The sequence below is a fragment of the Myxocyprinus asiaticus genome, chromosome 21, assembly GCF_019703515.2.
Source record: "Myxocyprinus asiaticus isolate MX2 ecotype Aquarium Trade chromosome 21, UBuf_Myxa_2, whole genome shotgun sequence".
Classification (NCBI taxonomy): Eukaryota; Metazoa; Chordata; class Actinopteri; order Cypriniformes; family Catostomidae; genus Myxocyprinus; species Myxocyprinus asiaticus.
In genome coordinates this window covers 12206401-12222078 of record NC_059364.1, presented here as the reverse complement: position 1 = coordinate 12222078, position 15678 = coordinate 12206401, and the positions used below count along the sequence as shown (strand labels likewise).

General features: G+C 39.1%; 1 protein-coding gene across 3 annotated transcripts in view; it reads left to right on the top strand.

The window, feature by feature from the left end:
- The window catches only part of LOC127411647 (FERM domain-containing protein 6-like), a 31656-nt gene that overhangs the window by 7431 nt on the left and 8547 nt on the right, over positions 1 to 15678 (top strand). For all 3 annotated transcript variants that reach the window (XM_051647358.1, XM_051647359.1, XM_051647360.1), the window contains exons 2-6: positions 8581 to 8858; positions 8954 to 9044; positions 12233 to 12312; positions 12399 to 12475; positions 12601 to 12787. In XM_051647358.1, coding sequence (XP_051503318.1) covers positions 8760 to 8858; positions 8954 to 9044; positions 12233 to 12312; positions 12399 to 12475; positions 12601 to 12787 — 534 coding nt within the window. In that variant the 5' untranslated portion in view covers positions 8581 to 8759. The remainder of the gene's footprint in view (positions 1 to 8580; positions 8859 to 8953; positions 9045 to 12232; positions 12313 to 12398; positions 12476 to 12600; positions 12788 to 15678) is intronic.

The following is a 15678-nucleotide window of genomic DNA, read 5'->3' as shown; positions in this document are numbered from 1 at the left end:
TCTTTGTTTAACTGCAGTGTGTGACAGGATCTCACTCTTCATGAATCTGTCATGTGATTGAAACTCTATCTCCAACCAGACATGTTTTGGGTCTTTTATGTTTTAAAGTAAACATGCACTCTGATTGGCCGTCTCAGTGGCAGTGTAGGAGTGGAAGAGATGGATTAGTTTCAAGGCTCGCTTTGATTGTTTAAGCTGACATAGCTATTGTTAAGTTTGTTGTTACTGTGTTCTGTGTGAGGTGTCCTATTCCTTGTAATGTTGTGTGTGTTCTGTGTTAGCTACTATATACAACTCTGACAGCTGTGTTATCATCGTCCTTGTGTGTTATAAGATTTACATGGTTCCTTCTTTGCCTGACAGGATGAAGACATTATGTAGAACAGCCTGTGTAAAACCTAATCTAAAAGCTAATGGGGAACCCTTGAATGCAATTTGTATCTGTTGAAAGTTGTACAGAATAACAGTGGATGTACTGTATACAGTAGAAGTCAGAAGTTTACATACACCTTAGCCAAATACATTTAAACTTAAGTTTTTCACTATTTCTGGCATTTAATCGTAGAAAACATTCCCTGTCTTAGGTCAGTTAGGATCACTGCTTTATTTTAAGAATGTGAAATGTCAGAATAATAGTAGAGAGAATTATTTATTTCAGCTTTTATTTCTTTCATCACATTCCCAGTGGTTCAGATGTTTACATACACTTTGTATTTGGTAGCAAACGTTTTGGGTAGCCTTCCACAAGCTTCTCACAATAAGTTGCTGGACTTTTGGCCTATTCCTCCAGACAGAACTGGTGTAACTGAATCAGGTTTGTAGGCCTCCTTGCTCGTGCACAATTTTTCAGTTCTGACCACAAATTTTATATCGGATTGAAGTTAGGGCTTTGTGTGGCCACTCCAATACCTTGACTTTGTTGTCCTTAAGCCATAACTTTGGAGGTATGCTTGGGGTCATTGTCCATTTGGAAGACCCATTTGCGACTGAGCTTTAACTTCCTGGCTGATGTTTTGAGATGTTGCTTCAATATGTCTGCATCATTTTCCTTCCTCATGATGCCATCTATTCTGTGAAGTGCACCAGTCCCTCCTGCAGCAAAGCACCCCCACAACATGATGCTGTCACCCCCATGCTTCACGGTTGGGATGGTGTTCTGCGGCTTGCAATCCTCACCCTTTTTCCAAATGTAATGATGGTTATAATGGCCAAACAGTTTTTGTTTCATTAGACCAGAGGACATTTCTCCAAAAAGTAAGATCTTTGTCCCCATGTGCTCTTGCAAACTGTAGTCTGTCTTTTTTATGGTGGTTTTGTAGCAGTGGCTTCTTCCTTGCTGAGCAGCCTTTCAGGATATGTTGATATAGGTCTCGTTTTACTGTGGATATAGATACTTGTCTATCTGTTTCCTCCAGTATCTTCACAAGGTCCTTTGCTGTTGTTCTGGGATCGATTTGCACTTTTTGCACCAAACTACATTCATCTCTAGAAGACAGAATGTGTCTCCTTCTTGAGTGGTATGATGGCTGCGTGGTCCCATGGTGTTTATACTTGCATACTATTGTTTGTACAGATGAACGTGGTACCTTCAGGCATTTGGAAATTGCTCCCAAGGTTGAACCAGACTTGGTGAGGTCCACAATTTTGTATTTTTCTGACTTCTTTTGATTTTTCCCATGATGTCAAGCAAAGAGGCACTGAGTTTGAAGGCAGGCCTTAAAATACATCCACAGGTACACCTCCAATTCAGTACACTTCCTGACAGAAGCTAATTGGCTAAAGGCTGGACATCATTTTCTGGAATTTTCCAAGCTGCTTAAAGGCACAGTTAACTTAGTGTATGTAAACTTCTGACCCACTGGAATTGTGATAGTCAATTAAAAGTAAAACAATTTGTCTGTAAACAGTTGTTGGAAAAATTACTTGTCATGCACAAAGTAGATGTCTTAAACGACTTGCCAAAACTATAGTTTGCAAATATTAAATCTGTGGAGTGGTTAAAAAATTAGTTTTAATGACTTCAACCTAAGTGAATATAAACTTCTGACTTCAACTGTATTTGCGTCTAAATACATGCGAGTAACCACTTCAAGTTCTCCAGTAGAGAAAATGACTAAAAATGCCCATCCCTAGATGCAAGGAAAGTTTCTGGAGTTTATTTATAATTTTTGGCAGCCGGAAGTTTCTTGGGATGAACAGCTCGAGTAAGTGTTTTTTATTCTTTATTAGGGCTGTCACGATTATGCGGTGTGGCTGACGATTAATTGTCAAACATATTATTATGATTATGCAGATTAATTGTCTGGTTTAGGGGTCTCACAGTTATGACAATTATGACTATTAATTGTCCGGTTTAGGGCTTTCACGATTATGAAGATTAGGCTAATTGTCATAAAATATTTTATGCTTTTGTCATAGGTGTATGTCTGCTTCATAAACCTTAAGTAATTTATTCATATTTAACTTTTACACAATTTCCTTTTAAGGCTTAAAAACATATAAAGGACACTGAAAATAATATTTTAAATATTAAAATATTTCAAAATACTTAAAATATCTTATTTTAAAATATTACACTGTTGTTGTAACCTAGCCAACCTGAATAGATAAATTATATTATATTATAGTATGGAATAGTCAAATATTTCTAGCCAAAACTCTTCACTTTCACATGTTACTTGAAGCACTTGCATCACAGTGCTTCAGGTCTGGTTCAGAAGTGGTTAATCTTCACGGGCTCTTTAGGAGCTGCATTTAGTGCAGTCAGTGGTTCGGCCTATTGAGATGGTCTGAGTTCAATTTAATGTGACACTCAAATGTGCCGTTCATTCCCTTATTTGGACTGTTGAATGTGAATGGAACGTAAAGTGCACAATAATCGCGGTTATCTCAAATAACCAAGGTTAGATCAAATAATTGCGATCAGACGATAATTTAATAATTGCGACAGGCCTATTTTTATGCTTAGTGTATTGTGATTTCAAAACATGGATTTCTTATCTTTTACTCACTTGTTTCTCATTTATTTGCATTGGACTTGCACAACGACTCCAGCCTAGTTGTTAGCAAATACCGTGATGTGCTATGTCCGTATCTGGGCTGTTTATGGATTAATGTTCTCAGTTAGATCGTCGTTTGGTTCTCAGATCTTTGGAAAAGCTGGCCGGTATTGAGGTTGCTTGTAAAGTTTCCCCAATAACTCTGACTTGTGCAGCAGCGTCGAAAGGGGGTATGTGTGTTTGGGACTGTAAACCAAAGCACATTGGCTATTTTTAAAAATGGGATGAGTCTTTCGCATGACCCATCCCCACTTCCTGTTTCAGTAGGAAATACGTCAAATCGAACTGCGCTCATCAAGGCACTTCATGGGGTCTTTATGAACGATGCAGTGTGAGTGGTGTGGCGGATATGAAAAGCGTGTGTATGATATGTGGCATTTCACGCTTTTCAAAGGGAAACAGGTTCCTGCTGTGAAACAGCCTTTATTATTGTCTGGGGCAGCGGCCTCTCAATCTCAGCTGGGCATATTTAAATACTATGATATAATAAATGAGGTATGGTCCAAAAATAAATAAAATGTAAAAATAAAATAATTATGATATGTAATAGTGACTGAATAAATAATCAAATACAGCTATGGGTAATCAGTTTGACACAAAGCCTTGTTCTTTATAGGGCTATCTATCTTAATATAGAGAATAGTTTTTGTTAGCCTACCTGTTTTAAATGCGTATTTAAAAAAATCAGTTTTAAAATGAATATTTTTGTTTATTTGATTATCAATTAACCAACCTACAGTATTTAATCAGTATTACCAACAGGGAAATTCAGTTAGCAGTGACTGATCAGAAAGCTAACATATAACAAGTTCTGACAGAGCTCCTGATAAAAGGTTAAATGACCCGTATCGGGTCAGTATTGTCCGAAATGATGACAAGGTAATCGGTATCGGCTGTAAAAATCCTGAACGGAGCATCCCTCTTTTGAGCCATTTCCTTGATTAGATTCTTTGGGAATTTTATTTTGGAGTATGATTTTAAACCTTCTTTTGCCAGAAGTTCCTGCTTTCCTTGTCTTTCAATTAATTAAATTACTCTATAACATGGAATTAATTACAGGTGTAAAAATGTGTTCAGGTGGCAAAAATAGCTGCTACTACTTTAAGTTGTCTTTTACTGCACCATCAAGAAACAGTTCAGAGGGGGATTGTGTCTGGTATTAAGATCACACTAAACTGTAGAGCAACTGTGTCAGAGCATGTTTGGGCATGCAGTTTCCACCTATCAGTGGGATTTCCTTACCTCTTATTCTTCAACGCTTCTTCCTAAAACTTTTTTTTTTAAATGTATTTATTTTTATTTTTATATATATATATATATATATATATCTCAACTTTTTTCACTTTGTTGGAAGGTTTCTCTCTCTGCATCAGTTTAAGATGTCTTAGTTTTGAGAGGTTAAAACAGTGGAACATTATGTAAGACTGTTCAAGCACTTCAAAAGACCTCTTTTAATGATAAGGTAATATTTGATCCCTGAAGGCAAAATGGGCGTTTCAGCAGGTAGGATAAGAGGCGTAACATAGACCTTAATAATGCATCTGATTATAAAACTGTGACTGTGTCCTTTTATAGAGATGTGTTTTTGTCTCAAAATATAATCCAGGAAGTGTCTCCATCCTTCCAACAAAGGAATTTCACACATAACGTCACGCATCCTGACAAATGCGGAGTCATACAATCCTCTCTTCCGTGGCTTTTCCACCCTGTTGTAATAAGCACTGCCTGTTTAAAAACTAAAAATGTAAGTAAAACCAGTCACGTCATGGATTTAAATGATTTTAGTTCAGTTATTGAGCCCCTTTCAGCACCTTTGTTGCCTATTTACTTGTTAGTGTAGGTACTGGTTCTAGAAAGCTTAAAAAATCAATCCCTAGTTAATTCTTTACCAAAATATCAAAAGCCAAAATCCACGTCATTGTCATCTGATGTATTAACATTATGCATCTGTAGTATGTGTAACAGTGCATGTGTGTATGTGAGAGAATCAAAGGCCTCCATTGTTGGAATGAGAAGCAGATGTTGGGTGGAATTCTCCTGACTGCTGCAAATTTTTCTCTCGTCTCTGTCGCTCTGAGACTCTCATGCAAAATCTTCTCTCTACTCCATTTTCATGGTTTCCAAAATCTAACTTTGGATACTTTTTAAAAGGATCATATCATTAGGAATCAAATGTTACTTGATCTTTTGAGATAAGAGTTCATTGTTAAAACATAGTCACACAACATGTACTAGCAGTATGTATAGCCTAAGCGAAGCAGCAGCCCACCTACAACAGCAGGCTTGCAATTTGCATCTAAAATGTTTTAAAGCCACCAAGTTAGGTTCCCTACAAAGAAAGTAACAATAAATTAAGTAACATTTGAAGTAATATTCCAGGTTATTTTTTAACTTAATGTCTATGTACCGCATTGGCATGCTAATGTTTATTGCAGAAAATAATTTTGATAGAATATATTTTTTTCAAGCTTGTCATTACATAAACTTTACACAGACCATCTTTGTAATAAACTGGTTACTTTTGCTTGGTTTCTGTACAAAAATAAAAGGAAAGGATTTGTAAGTGACATGGATACAATGTTGGTAATGCAAAATCAGATGTTTCTCCAATGACAAAAATAGTCCCAAATGGGCGATTTAGACAGCTTAACCATTTATTGGCAGCCGTGGCCTGTGCATTAAGTCTAGGCCTTCAGTGCGATTCATGCCATTAAGAAAACACATTTTCACAATGAATAAGACACCGTATGCCCATCATACATTATGTGGCAGTCAACTAATAATACCAATTGAAATTTTAAAAAGCGTCCATGTGCGAAAGCCAGAACCAAGGAGGTCTAATACCAAGAAAAAGCTCTCTAATAATATTTGCATTTTTAAATTTTGCTTGCAATAAATTTTTTTCGTCAGGGTACACGGTTACTTTTCAAAACTTGATCCGACATTGAATGCTCAAGCAGCCTAATTTACACTTAGAAAACTGCTGATGTTGTTATAACAATGCAAAAAGCACTTACCAATTTACTTGAAGTGAAACTCAGTCCTCCTTTCCTGTTTAATTAATCAAACGCACGATCATGCAGAATCTTTTTAAATCCATAAGGATCTCTTTCTCAACGGCAATACCAGCAGTGATGACAGCCAACTCATCAGCATCTCGCGCTCTTCGCTTTCAAATTACATACATCACTTAAAGCGTGATTGCATCACTCAAGGCCAGCTAGAAGTCCTGGACTGGGACATATCCTAAAGACCACACCCACCAAGAACATAAAATAAATCTGATTGGCTGATCAATCTGACAATCTGACTTTAGATGCCTATTCACTTACATTGTTGAAATTCTGAAGGCCTGACGGAGTGGAGCTCAGATTCACGCGCTGCTTCGGCTAAGGAGCATGGCTTCGGGCATGCAATTTGTGAAACAGTTGTCACCCTTTGCTTGTAAGCATCGAGGAATAAATTCTGATTGGATAAATTTTTTGTTTTGTTTTTTGCTATTCGTTTGTAGATTAATTAAGAGTGGAAAGCGATTGAAAATACATTGGTAAAAAGGTCAATGGAATGAAAGGATGAAAAAATATTTATTTATTAGGCATGTTACGCCAGCAGAGAAGGCTTTGCTGGCCCTGAGAAATTGCCACTGCTTATAGGAATATAACCTATTCAATACAAGTTGAGCTCAATCGACAGCATTTGTGGCATAATGTTGATTCGCACAAAAATAATTTCGACCTATCCCTCCTTTTCTTTAAAAAAAAGGTAAAAATCAAAGTTGAAGTGAGGCACTAACAATGGAAGTGAATGGGTCAAATCTTTAGAGGATTTAAAGGCAGAAATGTGAAGTTTATAATTTTATAAAAGGACTTGCATTAATTCTTCTGTTAAAACTTGTGTATTATTTGAGCTGTAAAATTGTTTAAATAATAATTTTCTATAGCTTGTTTACAGGGTTTGTTGACATTTACATCGTCATGGCAACGAAGTTGAAAAATTAGCTATAAATTTACACAGAAAAGATTAGTTGGCAATTTTATCGCACAAAAATCACTTTAACATGCATATTGTTTATGTCTTGCGGCTATACTTTTGAAACCGTGAGTATTTTAACATGTATGAATTTTCCCATTGTAAGTGCCTCATTGGAACCCAGATTATGTTTTATATATATATATATATAAAAGGAGGGGCAAGTAAAAATGTATTTTTGTGGTAATCAACATTATGCCACAAATGCTGTCGATTGAGCTTAACTTGTACTGAACCCGGATTATTTCTTTAAATTCTTTTAATTAAAAATGTAAGTGCTTCAACACAAAGCAAATCAGAGCTTCACATTTTGCTTTTAAAACACTACAAAGCTTGTCAGCCCACTTATCATTTAAGCTTCCATTGTAAATGTATTACTGTAAGCGCATTTATTGTTTGTTTATACACATTGAGGAAATTGTTGTCTGTAATAATCGACTGTATTCCACAGATGACGTTAGGTTGAAAATAACCTGTAATATTCCTTTTAAATGTGATTTATTCTGTTTATGTGTGTGTTGGATATTTCGTAGTAGTAGTCATAGGAGGAGTTCCTATTCCACATAAGTGTTTATTCTCTCTCTCTCTCTCTCTCTCTCTCTCTCTCTCTCTCTCTCTCTCTCTCTCTCTCTCTCTCTATCAGTTTAGTGGTTTCTGTATGACTGTGTGTTTCACAGAAAGTAAGAGAAGCAGAGAGAGAGAGAGAGAGAGAGAGAGAGAGAGAGAGAGAGAGAGAGAGAGAGAGAGAGAGAGAGAGAGAGAGAGAGAGATATCAGTCTGTTTGTGTTTCATGTTCATGCAGACAGATGTTCTGTCCCAAAGATCTCTAAAATTATAGGTGATTGTACCCACCCTAAATGTGTGATTATGTGATCTCTCTTCGTGTTTACTTTTAAAAGTTTATCTGCCTGCATTCATTATTATGCAGTCCAGGATTGGGCAGTGTTTTTGGCACAGGGGCCTCATTGGGCTTTAAATAGTACATGGGGGTCACATAGTGTAATTCCATCTCAGATGTTCAGTTTAGATTGGTTCTAGTATCTTTTTAGATGAGACTGTGGACATGCATAATGCACAATAATCTGAAGTGTCTCTATGACTGATGGGCTTTAAATATATCAGCATATACAATGTGATGAGCTGCCAGGATGCAGCATTTTCAGAGTCTGATTACAGCATACAGTTGATGTCCAGTTTAACCTCTTGTATTCTGTATTTCCTCCAAAAACCTTATAACATATGGTTGTGCAATCTTATAAAATGCCATTCTGAATCATAACAAGGACCATATTGAAATATTCATAGAGCCTGCCAGTGTGTGTATCTGATATGTTGTCTAGGTTCTCTTTGAGACATCCTGGACATTTCTTGCTGTTGTGTCTTCAAATATTGAATGCATATTTGTCATTTACCAGATGCTTTCCATTGTTATAATTGTACAGTCTGTTGATCATTGTTTAATTTTATTTATCTTTGTTTCTCTCTTTTTCAGAGTCTGGCTGTGAGGCTGGTGTGAGTGTATGTTGATCCATTAGAAGCTGTTGGTTGTGAATGAGATTCAGTTTGTTTATGTGTGTGTGTCTGAGTTATCTGAACCCATCGTAAGTGGGAGGTGCTCAGGGGTGGAGCTCCAGTTAGGGGCAGAAATCTACAGGCTGCAGCCTCTCAAACATGAGCAAACTGAATTTCCACAATAACAAGATGATGCAGGACCGCCGGTGTGTGTGTGTGTTCCTCCCGAATGATGAAACGCTCAACGTCATTGTCAGTGTAAGTAGAACAATTACATGCAATTTCACACACACCCTGCTTCTCACTTTGTCTCTAATATATGCACTCTCATTTACTCTGTTCCTCTCTTTCAGGTTAAGACGGTGTGTCAGGAGTTGTTGGTGCAGGTCTGTGATTTGCTTAGGTTGAAGGACTGTCACCTGTTCGGCCTCAGTGTTATTCAGAGTAAGACACTCTGACATACACACAAACACTTTGACAATCTGCCACACTCAAAAATGACCTAAAACCGCCTCATCAAAAAACATCATAACCTACTTTACATGGCTCTTTAGATCACTTGATTCTGATTGGTTAATAGTGGCATTCTGCGGTCAAATATTTGTTTATAATGACTGTTAAACTGTATAATTGACTGTTGTCCCAGGCAACCAATTTCTTAAATACGTAGCACTACTAGTTTTGCTTCTCGTATCACTCCACACCCTCCTGTCACAATCAGTGAATATATACGTACAGTTGTGTTCAAAAGTTTGCATACCCTGGCAGAAATTGTGAAATTTTGGCATTGATTTTGAAAATGTGACTGATCATGCAAAAAAAAAAACAACTGTCTTTTATTTAAGGATAGGGATCATATGAAGCCATTTATTATCACATAGTTTTTTGGCTCCTTTTTAAATCATAATGATAACAGAAATCACCCAAATTGCCCTGATCAAAAGTTTACAATACCCTTGAATGTTTGGCCTTGTTACAGACACACAAGGTGACACACACAGGTTTAAATGGCAATTAAAGTTTAATTTCCCACACCTGTGGCTTTTTAAATTGCAATTAATGTCTGTGTATAAATAGTCAATGAGTTTTTTAGCTCTCATGTGGATGCACTGAGCAGGCTAGATACTGAGCCATGGGGAGCAGAAAAGAACTGTCAAAAGACCTGTGTAACAAGGTAATGGAACTTTATAAAGATGGAAAAGGATATAAAAAGATATCTAAAGCCTTGACAATGCCAGTCAGTACTGTTCAATCACTTATTAAGAAGTGGAAAATTCGGGGATCTCTTGATACCAAGCCAAGATCAGGTAGACCAAGAAAGATTTCAGCCACAACTGCCAGAAGAATTGTTCGGGATACAAAGAAAACTCACAGGTGACCTCAGGAGAAATACAGGCTGCTCTGGAAAAAGATGGTGTGGTTGTTTCAAGGAGTACTGACTGGCATTTTCAAGGCTTTGGATATACAGTGCATCCGGAAAGTATTCACAGTGCTTCACTTTTTCCACATTTTGTTATGTTACAGCCTTATTCCAAAATGGATTAAATTCATTATTTTCCTCAAAATTCTACAAACAATACCCCATAATGACAACGTGAAAGAAGTTTGTTTGAAATCTTTAAAAACATTTTTTATTTTTTTTAATATAAAAAACGAAAAAAATCACATGTACATAAGTATTCACAGCCTTTGCTCAATGCTTTGTTGAAGCACCTTTGGCACCAATTACAGCCTCAAGTCTTTTTGAGTATGATGCTACAAGCTTAGCACACCTATTTTTGGGCAGTTTCTCCCATTCTTCTTTGCAGGACCTCTCAAGCTCCATCAGGTTGGATGGGGAGCGTCGGTTCACAGCCATTTTCAGATCTCTCCAGAGATGTTCAGTCAGGTTCAAGTCTGGGCTCTGGCTGGGCTACTCAAGGACATTCACAGAGTTGTCCCGTAGCCACTCCTTTGTTATCTTGGCTGTGTGCTTAGGGTCGTTGTCCTGTTGGAAGATTAACCTTCGCCCCAGTCTGAGGTCCAGAGCGCTCTGGAGCAGGTTTTCATCAAGGATGTCTCTGTACATTGCTGCATTCATCTTTCCCTCGATCCTGAATGGTCTCCCAGTTCCTGCCTCTGAAAAACATCCCCACAGCATGATGCTGCCACCACCATGCTTCACTGTAGGGATGGTATTGGCCAGGTGATGAGCGGTGCCTAGTTTCCTCCAGACATGACGCTTGCCATTCAGGCCAAAGAGTTCAATCTTTGTTTCATCAGACCAGAGAATTTTGTTTCTCATGGTCTGAGAGTCCTCCAGGCGGGCTTCCATCTGGCCACTCTACCATACAGGCCTGATTGGTGGAGTGCTGCAGAGATGGTTGTTCTTCTGGAAGGTTCTCCTCTCTCCACAGAGAAACGCTGGAGCTCTGTCAGAGTGACCATCGGGTTCTTGGTCACCTCCCTGACTAAGGCCCTTCTCCCCTGATCGCTCAGTTTGGCCGGGCGGCAAGCTCTAGGAAGAGTTCTGGTGGTTCCAAACCTCTTCCATTTACGGATGATGGAGGCCACTGTGCTCATTGGGACATTCAATGCTGCAGAAATTTTTCTTTACCCTTCCCCAGATCTGTGCCTTGATACAATCCTGTCTCGGCGGTCTACAGACAATTCCTTGGACTTCATGGCTTGGTTTGTGCTCTGACATGCACCGTTAACTGTGGGACCTTATATAGACAGGTGTGTGCCTTCCCAAATCATGTCCAATCAACTGAATTTACCACAGGTGGACTCCAGTCAAGTTGTAGAAACATCTCAAGGATGATCAGTGGAAACAGGATGCACCTGAGCTCAGTTTTGAGTGTCATGGCAAAGGCTGTGAATACTTATATACATGTGATTTATTTATTTTTTTCTTCATTTTTTTATTTTTAATAAATTTGCAAAGATTTCAAACAAACTTCTTTCACGTTGTCATTATGGGGTATTGTTTGTAGAATTTTGAGGAAAATAATGAATTTAATCCATTTTGGAATAAGGCTGTAACATAACAAAATGTGGAAAAAGTGAAGCGCTGTGAATACTTTCCGGATGCACTGTATATTTATATCCTTTTCCATCTTTATAAAGTTCCATTACCTTGTTATCTTGCAGGTCTTTTGACAGTTCTTTTCTGCTCCCCATGGCTCAGTATCTAGCCTGCTCAGTGCATCCACGTGAGAGCTAACAAACTCATTGACTATTTATACACAGACACTAATTGCAATTTAAAAAGCCACAGGTGTGGGAAATTAAACTTTAATTGCCATTTAAACCTGTTTGTATCACCTTGTGTGTCTGTAACAAGGCCAAACATTCAAGTGTATGTAAACTTTTGATCAGGGCCATTTGGGTGATTTCTGTTATCATTATGATTTAAAAAGGAGCCAAAAAACTATGTGATGATAAATGGCTTCATATGATCACTATCCTTAAATAAAAGACTTTTTTGCATGATCAGTCATATTTTCATAATTAATGCCAAAATTTCACCATTTATGCCAGGGTATGCAAACTTTTGAGCACAACTGTTTATAAAATATGTATTTCACATGACCGAAATGCATGAGTTGTTTTTTGTGTCAGTGTGTTTTAATTGTGCTTTTTTCTCCTAGACAATGAACACATATACATGGAACTGGGACAGAAACTGTCAAAATATTGTCCAAAAGAGTGGAAACGGGAGGCCAGCAAGGTATCACGCAAACCGAGCTTGATTTTCTTCCAAAGCATTTGTCAGATATTTCCCACAAACTGGATATGTCTGTGTTTCAACTGCAGGGAATTGACCAGTTTGGACCTCCGATGATAGTTCACTTCAGAGCACAGTATTATGTGGAGAATGGCAGACTTATCAGGTGAGATACACACATATATATTCACAAGGTAAAGAGATCAGAGATGCAGGAAAATGAATATGTGCTCTCTTTCTCTCTAACACACACACACACTGTGTGTTTATCTATTTCTGTCTCTGTTTTAGTGATCGTGTGGCACGGTATTATTACTACTGGCACTTGAGGAAGCAGGTACTGCAGTCTCAGTGTATCCAAAGAGAGGAGGCCTATTTCCTGATGGCGGCATTTGCTCTGCAGGCTGACCTGGGAAACTTCAAACGGAACAAACACTTTGGTGCCTATTTCCAGCCGGAAGCTTACTTTCCCTCCTGGGTGAGTCTGCACAGCATTTCCCATTAAACTGCTCCCAGATTAATCATTATATTGATCAAGCTTGTAAAACTTGTGTGCACCTCGGCTGCTCACTGTGTATGGTTTATGAGCTGTGCTGTCCCTGAATATTCCAGCAACATTTAACAGACCCTTGCTATACATCAGTGCATGTAGCAGATTGAAGTTAAAAATAGTTAAGAGCTCTTAAAGGGAATCTGTGCTGTCATCTGGAAACACACTGGGGTGAGATGTCCTTTGCTGCTGGATGTTGTGTGGTCAGAACTAACTGAGAAGTACTATTCTGGCAGATTATAGACTGTCCTGACCGCACTGTGATGTGTCATGTAAATTGTAAATATATTTTTTTCAAGTTATATTTAATTGGCTAGAAACTGCACTTTGAGTGCAGTCTCTTTAAAATAATATTTAAAGGAATATTCTGGGTTCAGTAAAAGTTAAGCTCAATCGAAAGCATTTTTTGTATAATGTTGATTAGCAAATAAATTAATTTCAACTCGTCCCTCCTTTTCTTAAAAGTGAGGCACTTAGAATAGAGCGCAACAGTGCCCACCCACTTTTCCAGCCGCCTGGGTTCCGGAAGTATTTTCCCCATTCATTTCTTCCATAGACTTTTAATAAAAGTCATGAACCAAGCCAACCAGCTCTGAGGTAAATCACAAACTTTGTTTTGAGGCAAAAAAGTATTTGAAAATCCAGAAGGTCCAAGGCTATGTACTTACCATCTTTCATGAGGGAATAAACTACAATCCCATGAAGCATTGCAAATGATGTTATTGAATAAAAAACGATGGGAATATATAGAACTATTACGTTGTTTTTTAAAAGTATAGAAACAATATATTTTAAGTTTATTGCTAAATATTCTGATATGTACAAATATATAAGTAGTTTAAGGGTGAAGGGGACCGACTCGATTACATCATTCACAGTGTGTCATGGGAGCACGCGGTCACTCGGAATCACGTTTCGAGGGTTTCGTTGGCCGCGGTTCTGTGATTGGTGGATCTTTTTGTGCCGTGTCATAGGTAATGTTGTTCAACAACAATTTCTTTTATTAAAGACGATTTATAAACAACGGATGGCTTCAATGGAAGCATAAACCATCAGTGAACAACTTCGTAGCTCACGGTAGGTCTGTCTTTATAGATTTATAAATTATTGTTGCAAATCTGTTAGTCTATGGGATACATTAATGGGATTTTTACTTCCGGAACCAGACTGTTGTACTCTATGGAAGTGAATGGGGCCAATATGTAAACACTAAAATGCTCTTCAAAAGTATAGCCACAAGATGCATACAATATGCGTTTTCATGATTTGAGTGTGATAAAATCACCTACTAACCTTTTCTGTGTAGTTATATCCAATTTTTTTACTTTGTTGCCATGACGACCTAACGCGTAAACCCTAAACCCCTAAAACGACCAAAACAACTACGATGTAAACAACTTTACACCTCAAATAATACATAAGTTTTAACAGAAGAATTATTTTAAGCGCTTTTATTAAAATATAAGTGTAACACATCAATGGAAAGGAGGCGGTGAGAACCGGCTTGACAATATAAATAATATTTTAATAAGAATCTTAAACCAAAAAGACAAACACACACGTAGGTGTCGGACAGCTGTCCGTAACTCTCTCTCTGTCGCACTGCCATCTCCAGTCGGCCCTTATCCCTCTTGGACTAATCAGCCTGATTAGGAGCCGGGTGTGTAGAATCACGGCCCGGCCCCGCCCTCCGCCCTGCCACATTCCTCCCCTGTTCTCTCAGGCCGGGGAGCCCCCGGCATGACGTACAAACCCCCCCCCCGTCTACCTGGATCAGGGGAGGGAAACCAAAAAAAAATGTGGCACCTACACGCTGTAATGGCGATTTTGCCAAATTAACAAAAACATTTAAAAAGAGAGGGAAAAGGCAAACACAGAGCGGCAGTGGTAGAGAGAGGAGAGAGAAAAAAATAATTCACTTGCCGGTTCTCTGATACGCCGTAGCCTGGTCCTCGGCCACTCCTCCACCCTCTGGTGGACAACAGCTACGCCTCCCCGGGTGGATCGGAGGCAGTCCTCCGGCCCCTGGCGGACGGAATGCCCCGCCGCGTTTTCGGTGGACGGAAGGTTCTCCCGCTCCAGGCGGTCGGCCAGGAGCCCCTCCCCGCTCGCGGTCGGCTGTCTCAGACCCAGCCGCGTTTCAGCAGCTGGTAGGGGTCTCCTCCGCCCCGGCAGCGGCCCTGACCGCTCCAGGCGGTCGGATTGGAGCACCTCCTCCCCTCGCGGTCAGCGGCCGTTCCTCCGCTTTCAGGCGGCCGGGCTTCTCCGTCCCCCGGCGGATGGCCACGGCTGCTCCGTGGGGTGGATGGTAGTGGCGAGGACTCTACTACGGTGCATCCCTCCTCCTTCCTGGGTTTCGGCACCAGTGTAACACATCAATGGAAAGGAGGAGGCGAGAACCGGCTTGACAATATAAATAATATTTTAATAAGAAACTTAAACAAAAAAGACAAACACACACGTAGGTGTCGGACAGCTGTCCGTAACTCTCTCTCTGTCACACTGCCGTCTCCAGTCGGCCCTTATCCCTCTCGGGCTAATCAGCCTGATTAGGAGCCGGGTGTGTAGAATCACAACCCAGCCCCGCCCTCCGCCCTGCCACAATAAGCTTCACATTTCTGCCTTTTAAACCCTCCAAAAATTGGCCCCATTTACTTCCTCCTGTGCCTGACTGTAACCTTGATTTTATTTTTTTTATTTTTTTTTTTTTTTTTTTTTAAATATATAAAGAAAAGTAGGGAAGAGTTGAAATTGCTGTCGATTGAGCTTAACCTGTCTTGAAGCTGGAATATTCCTATAAAAATCCTTATCCTTTGCAA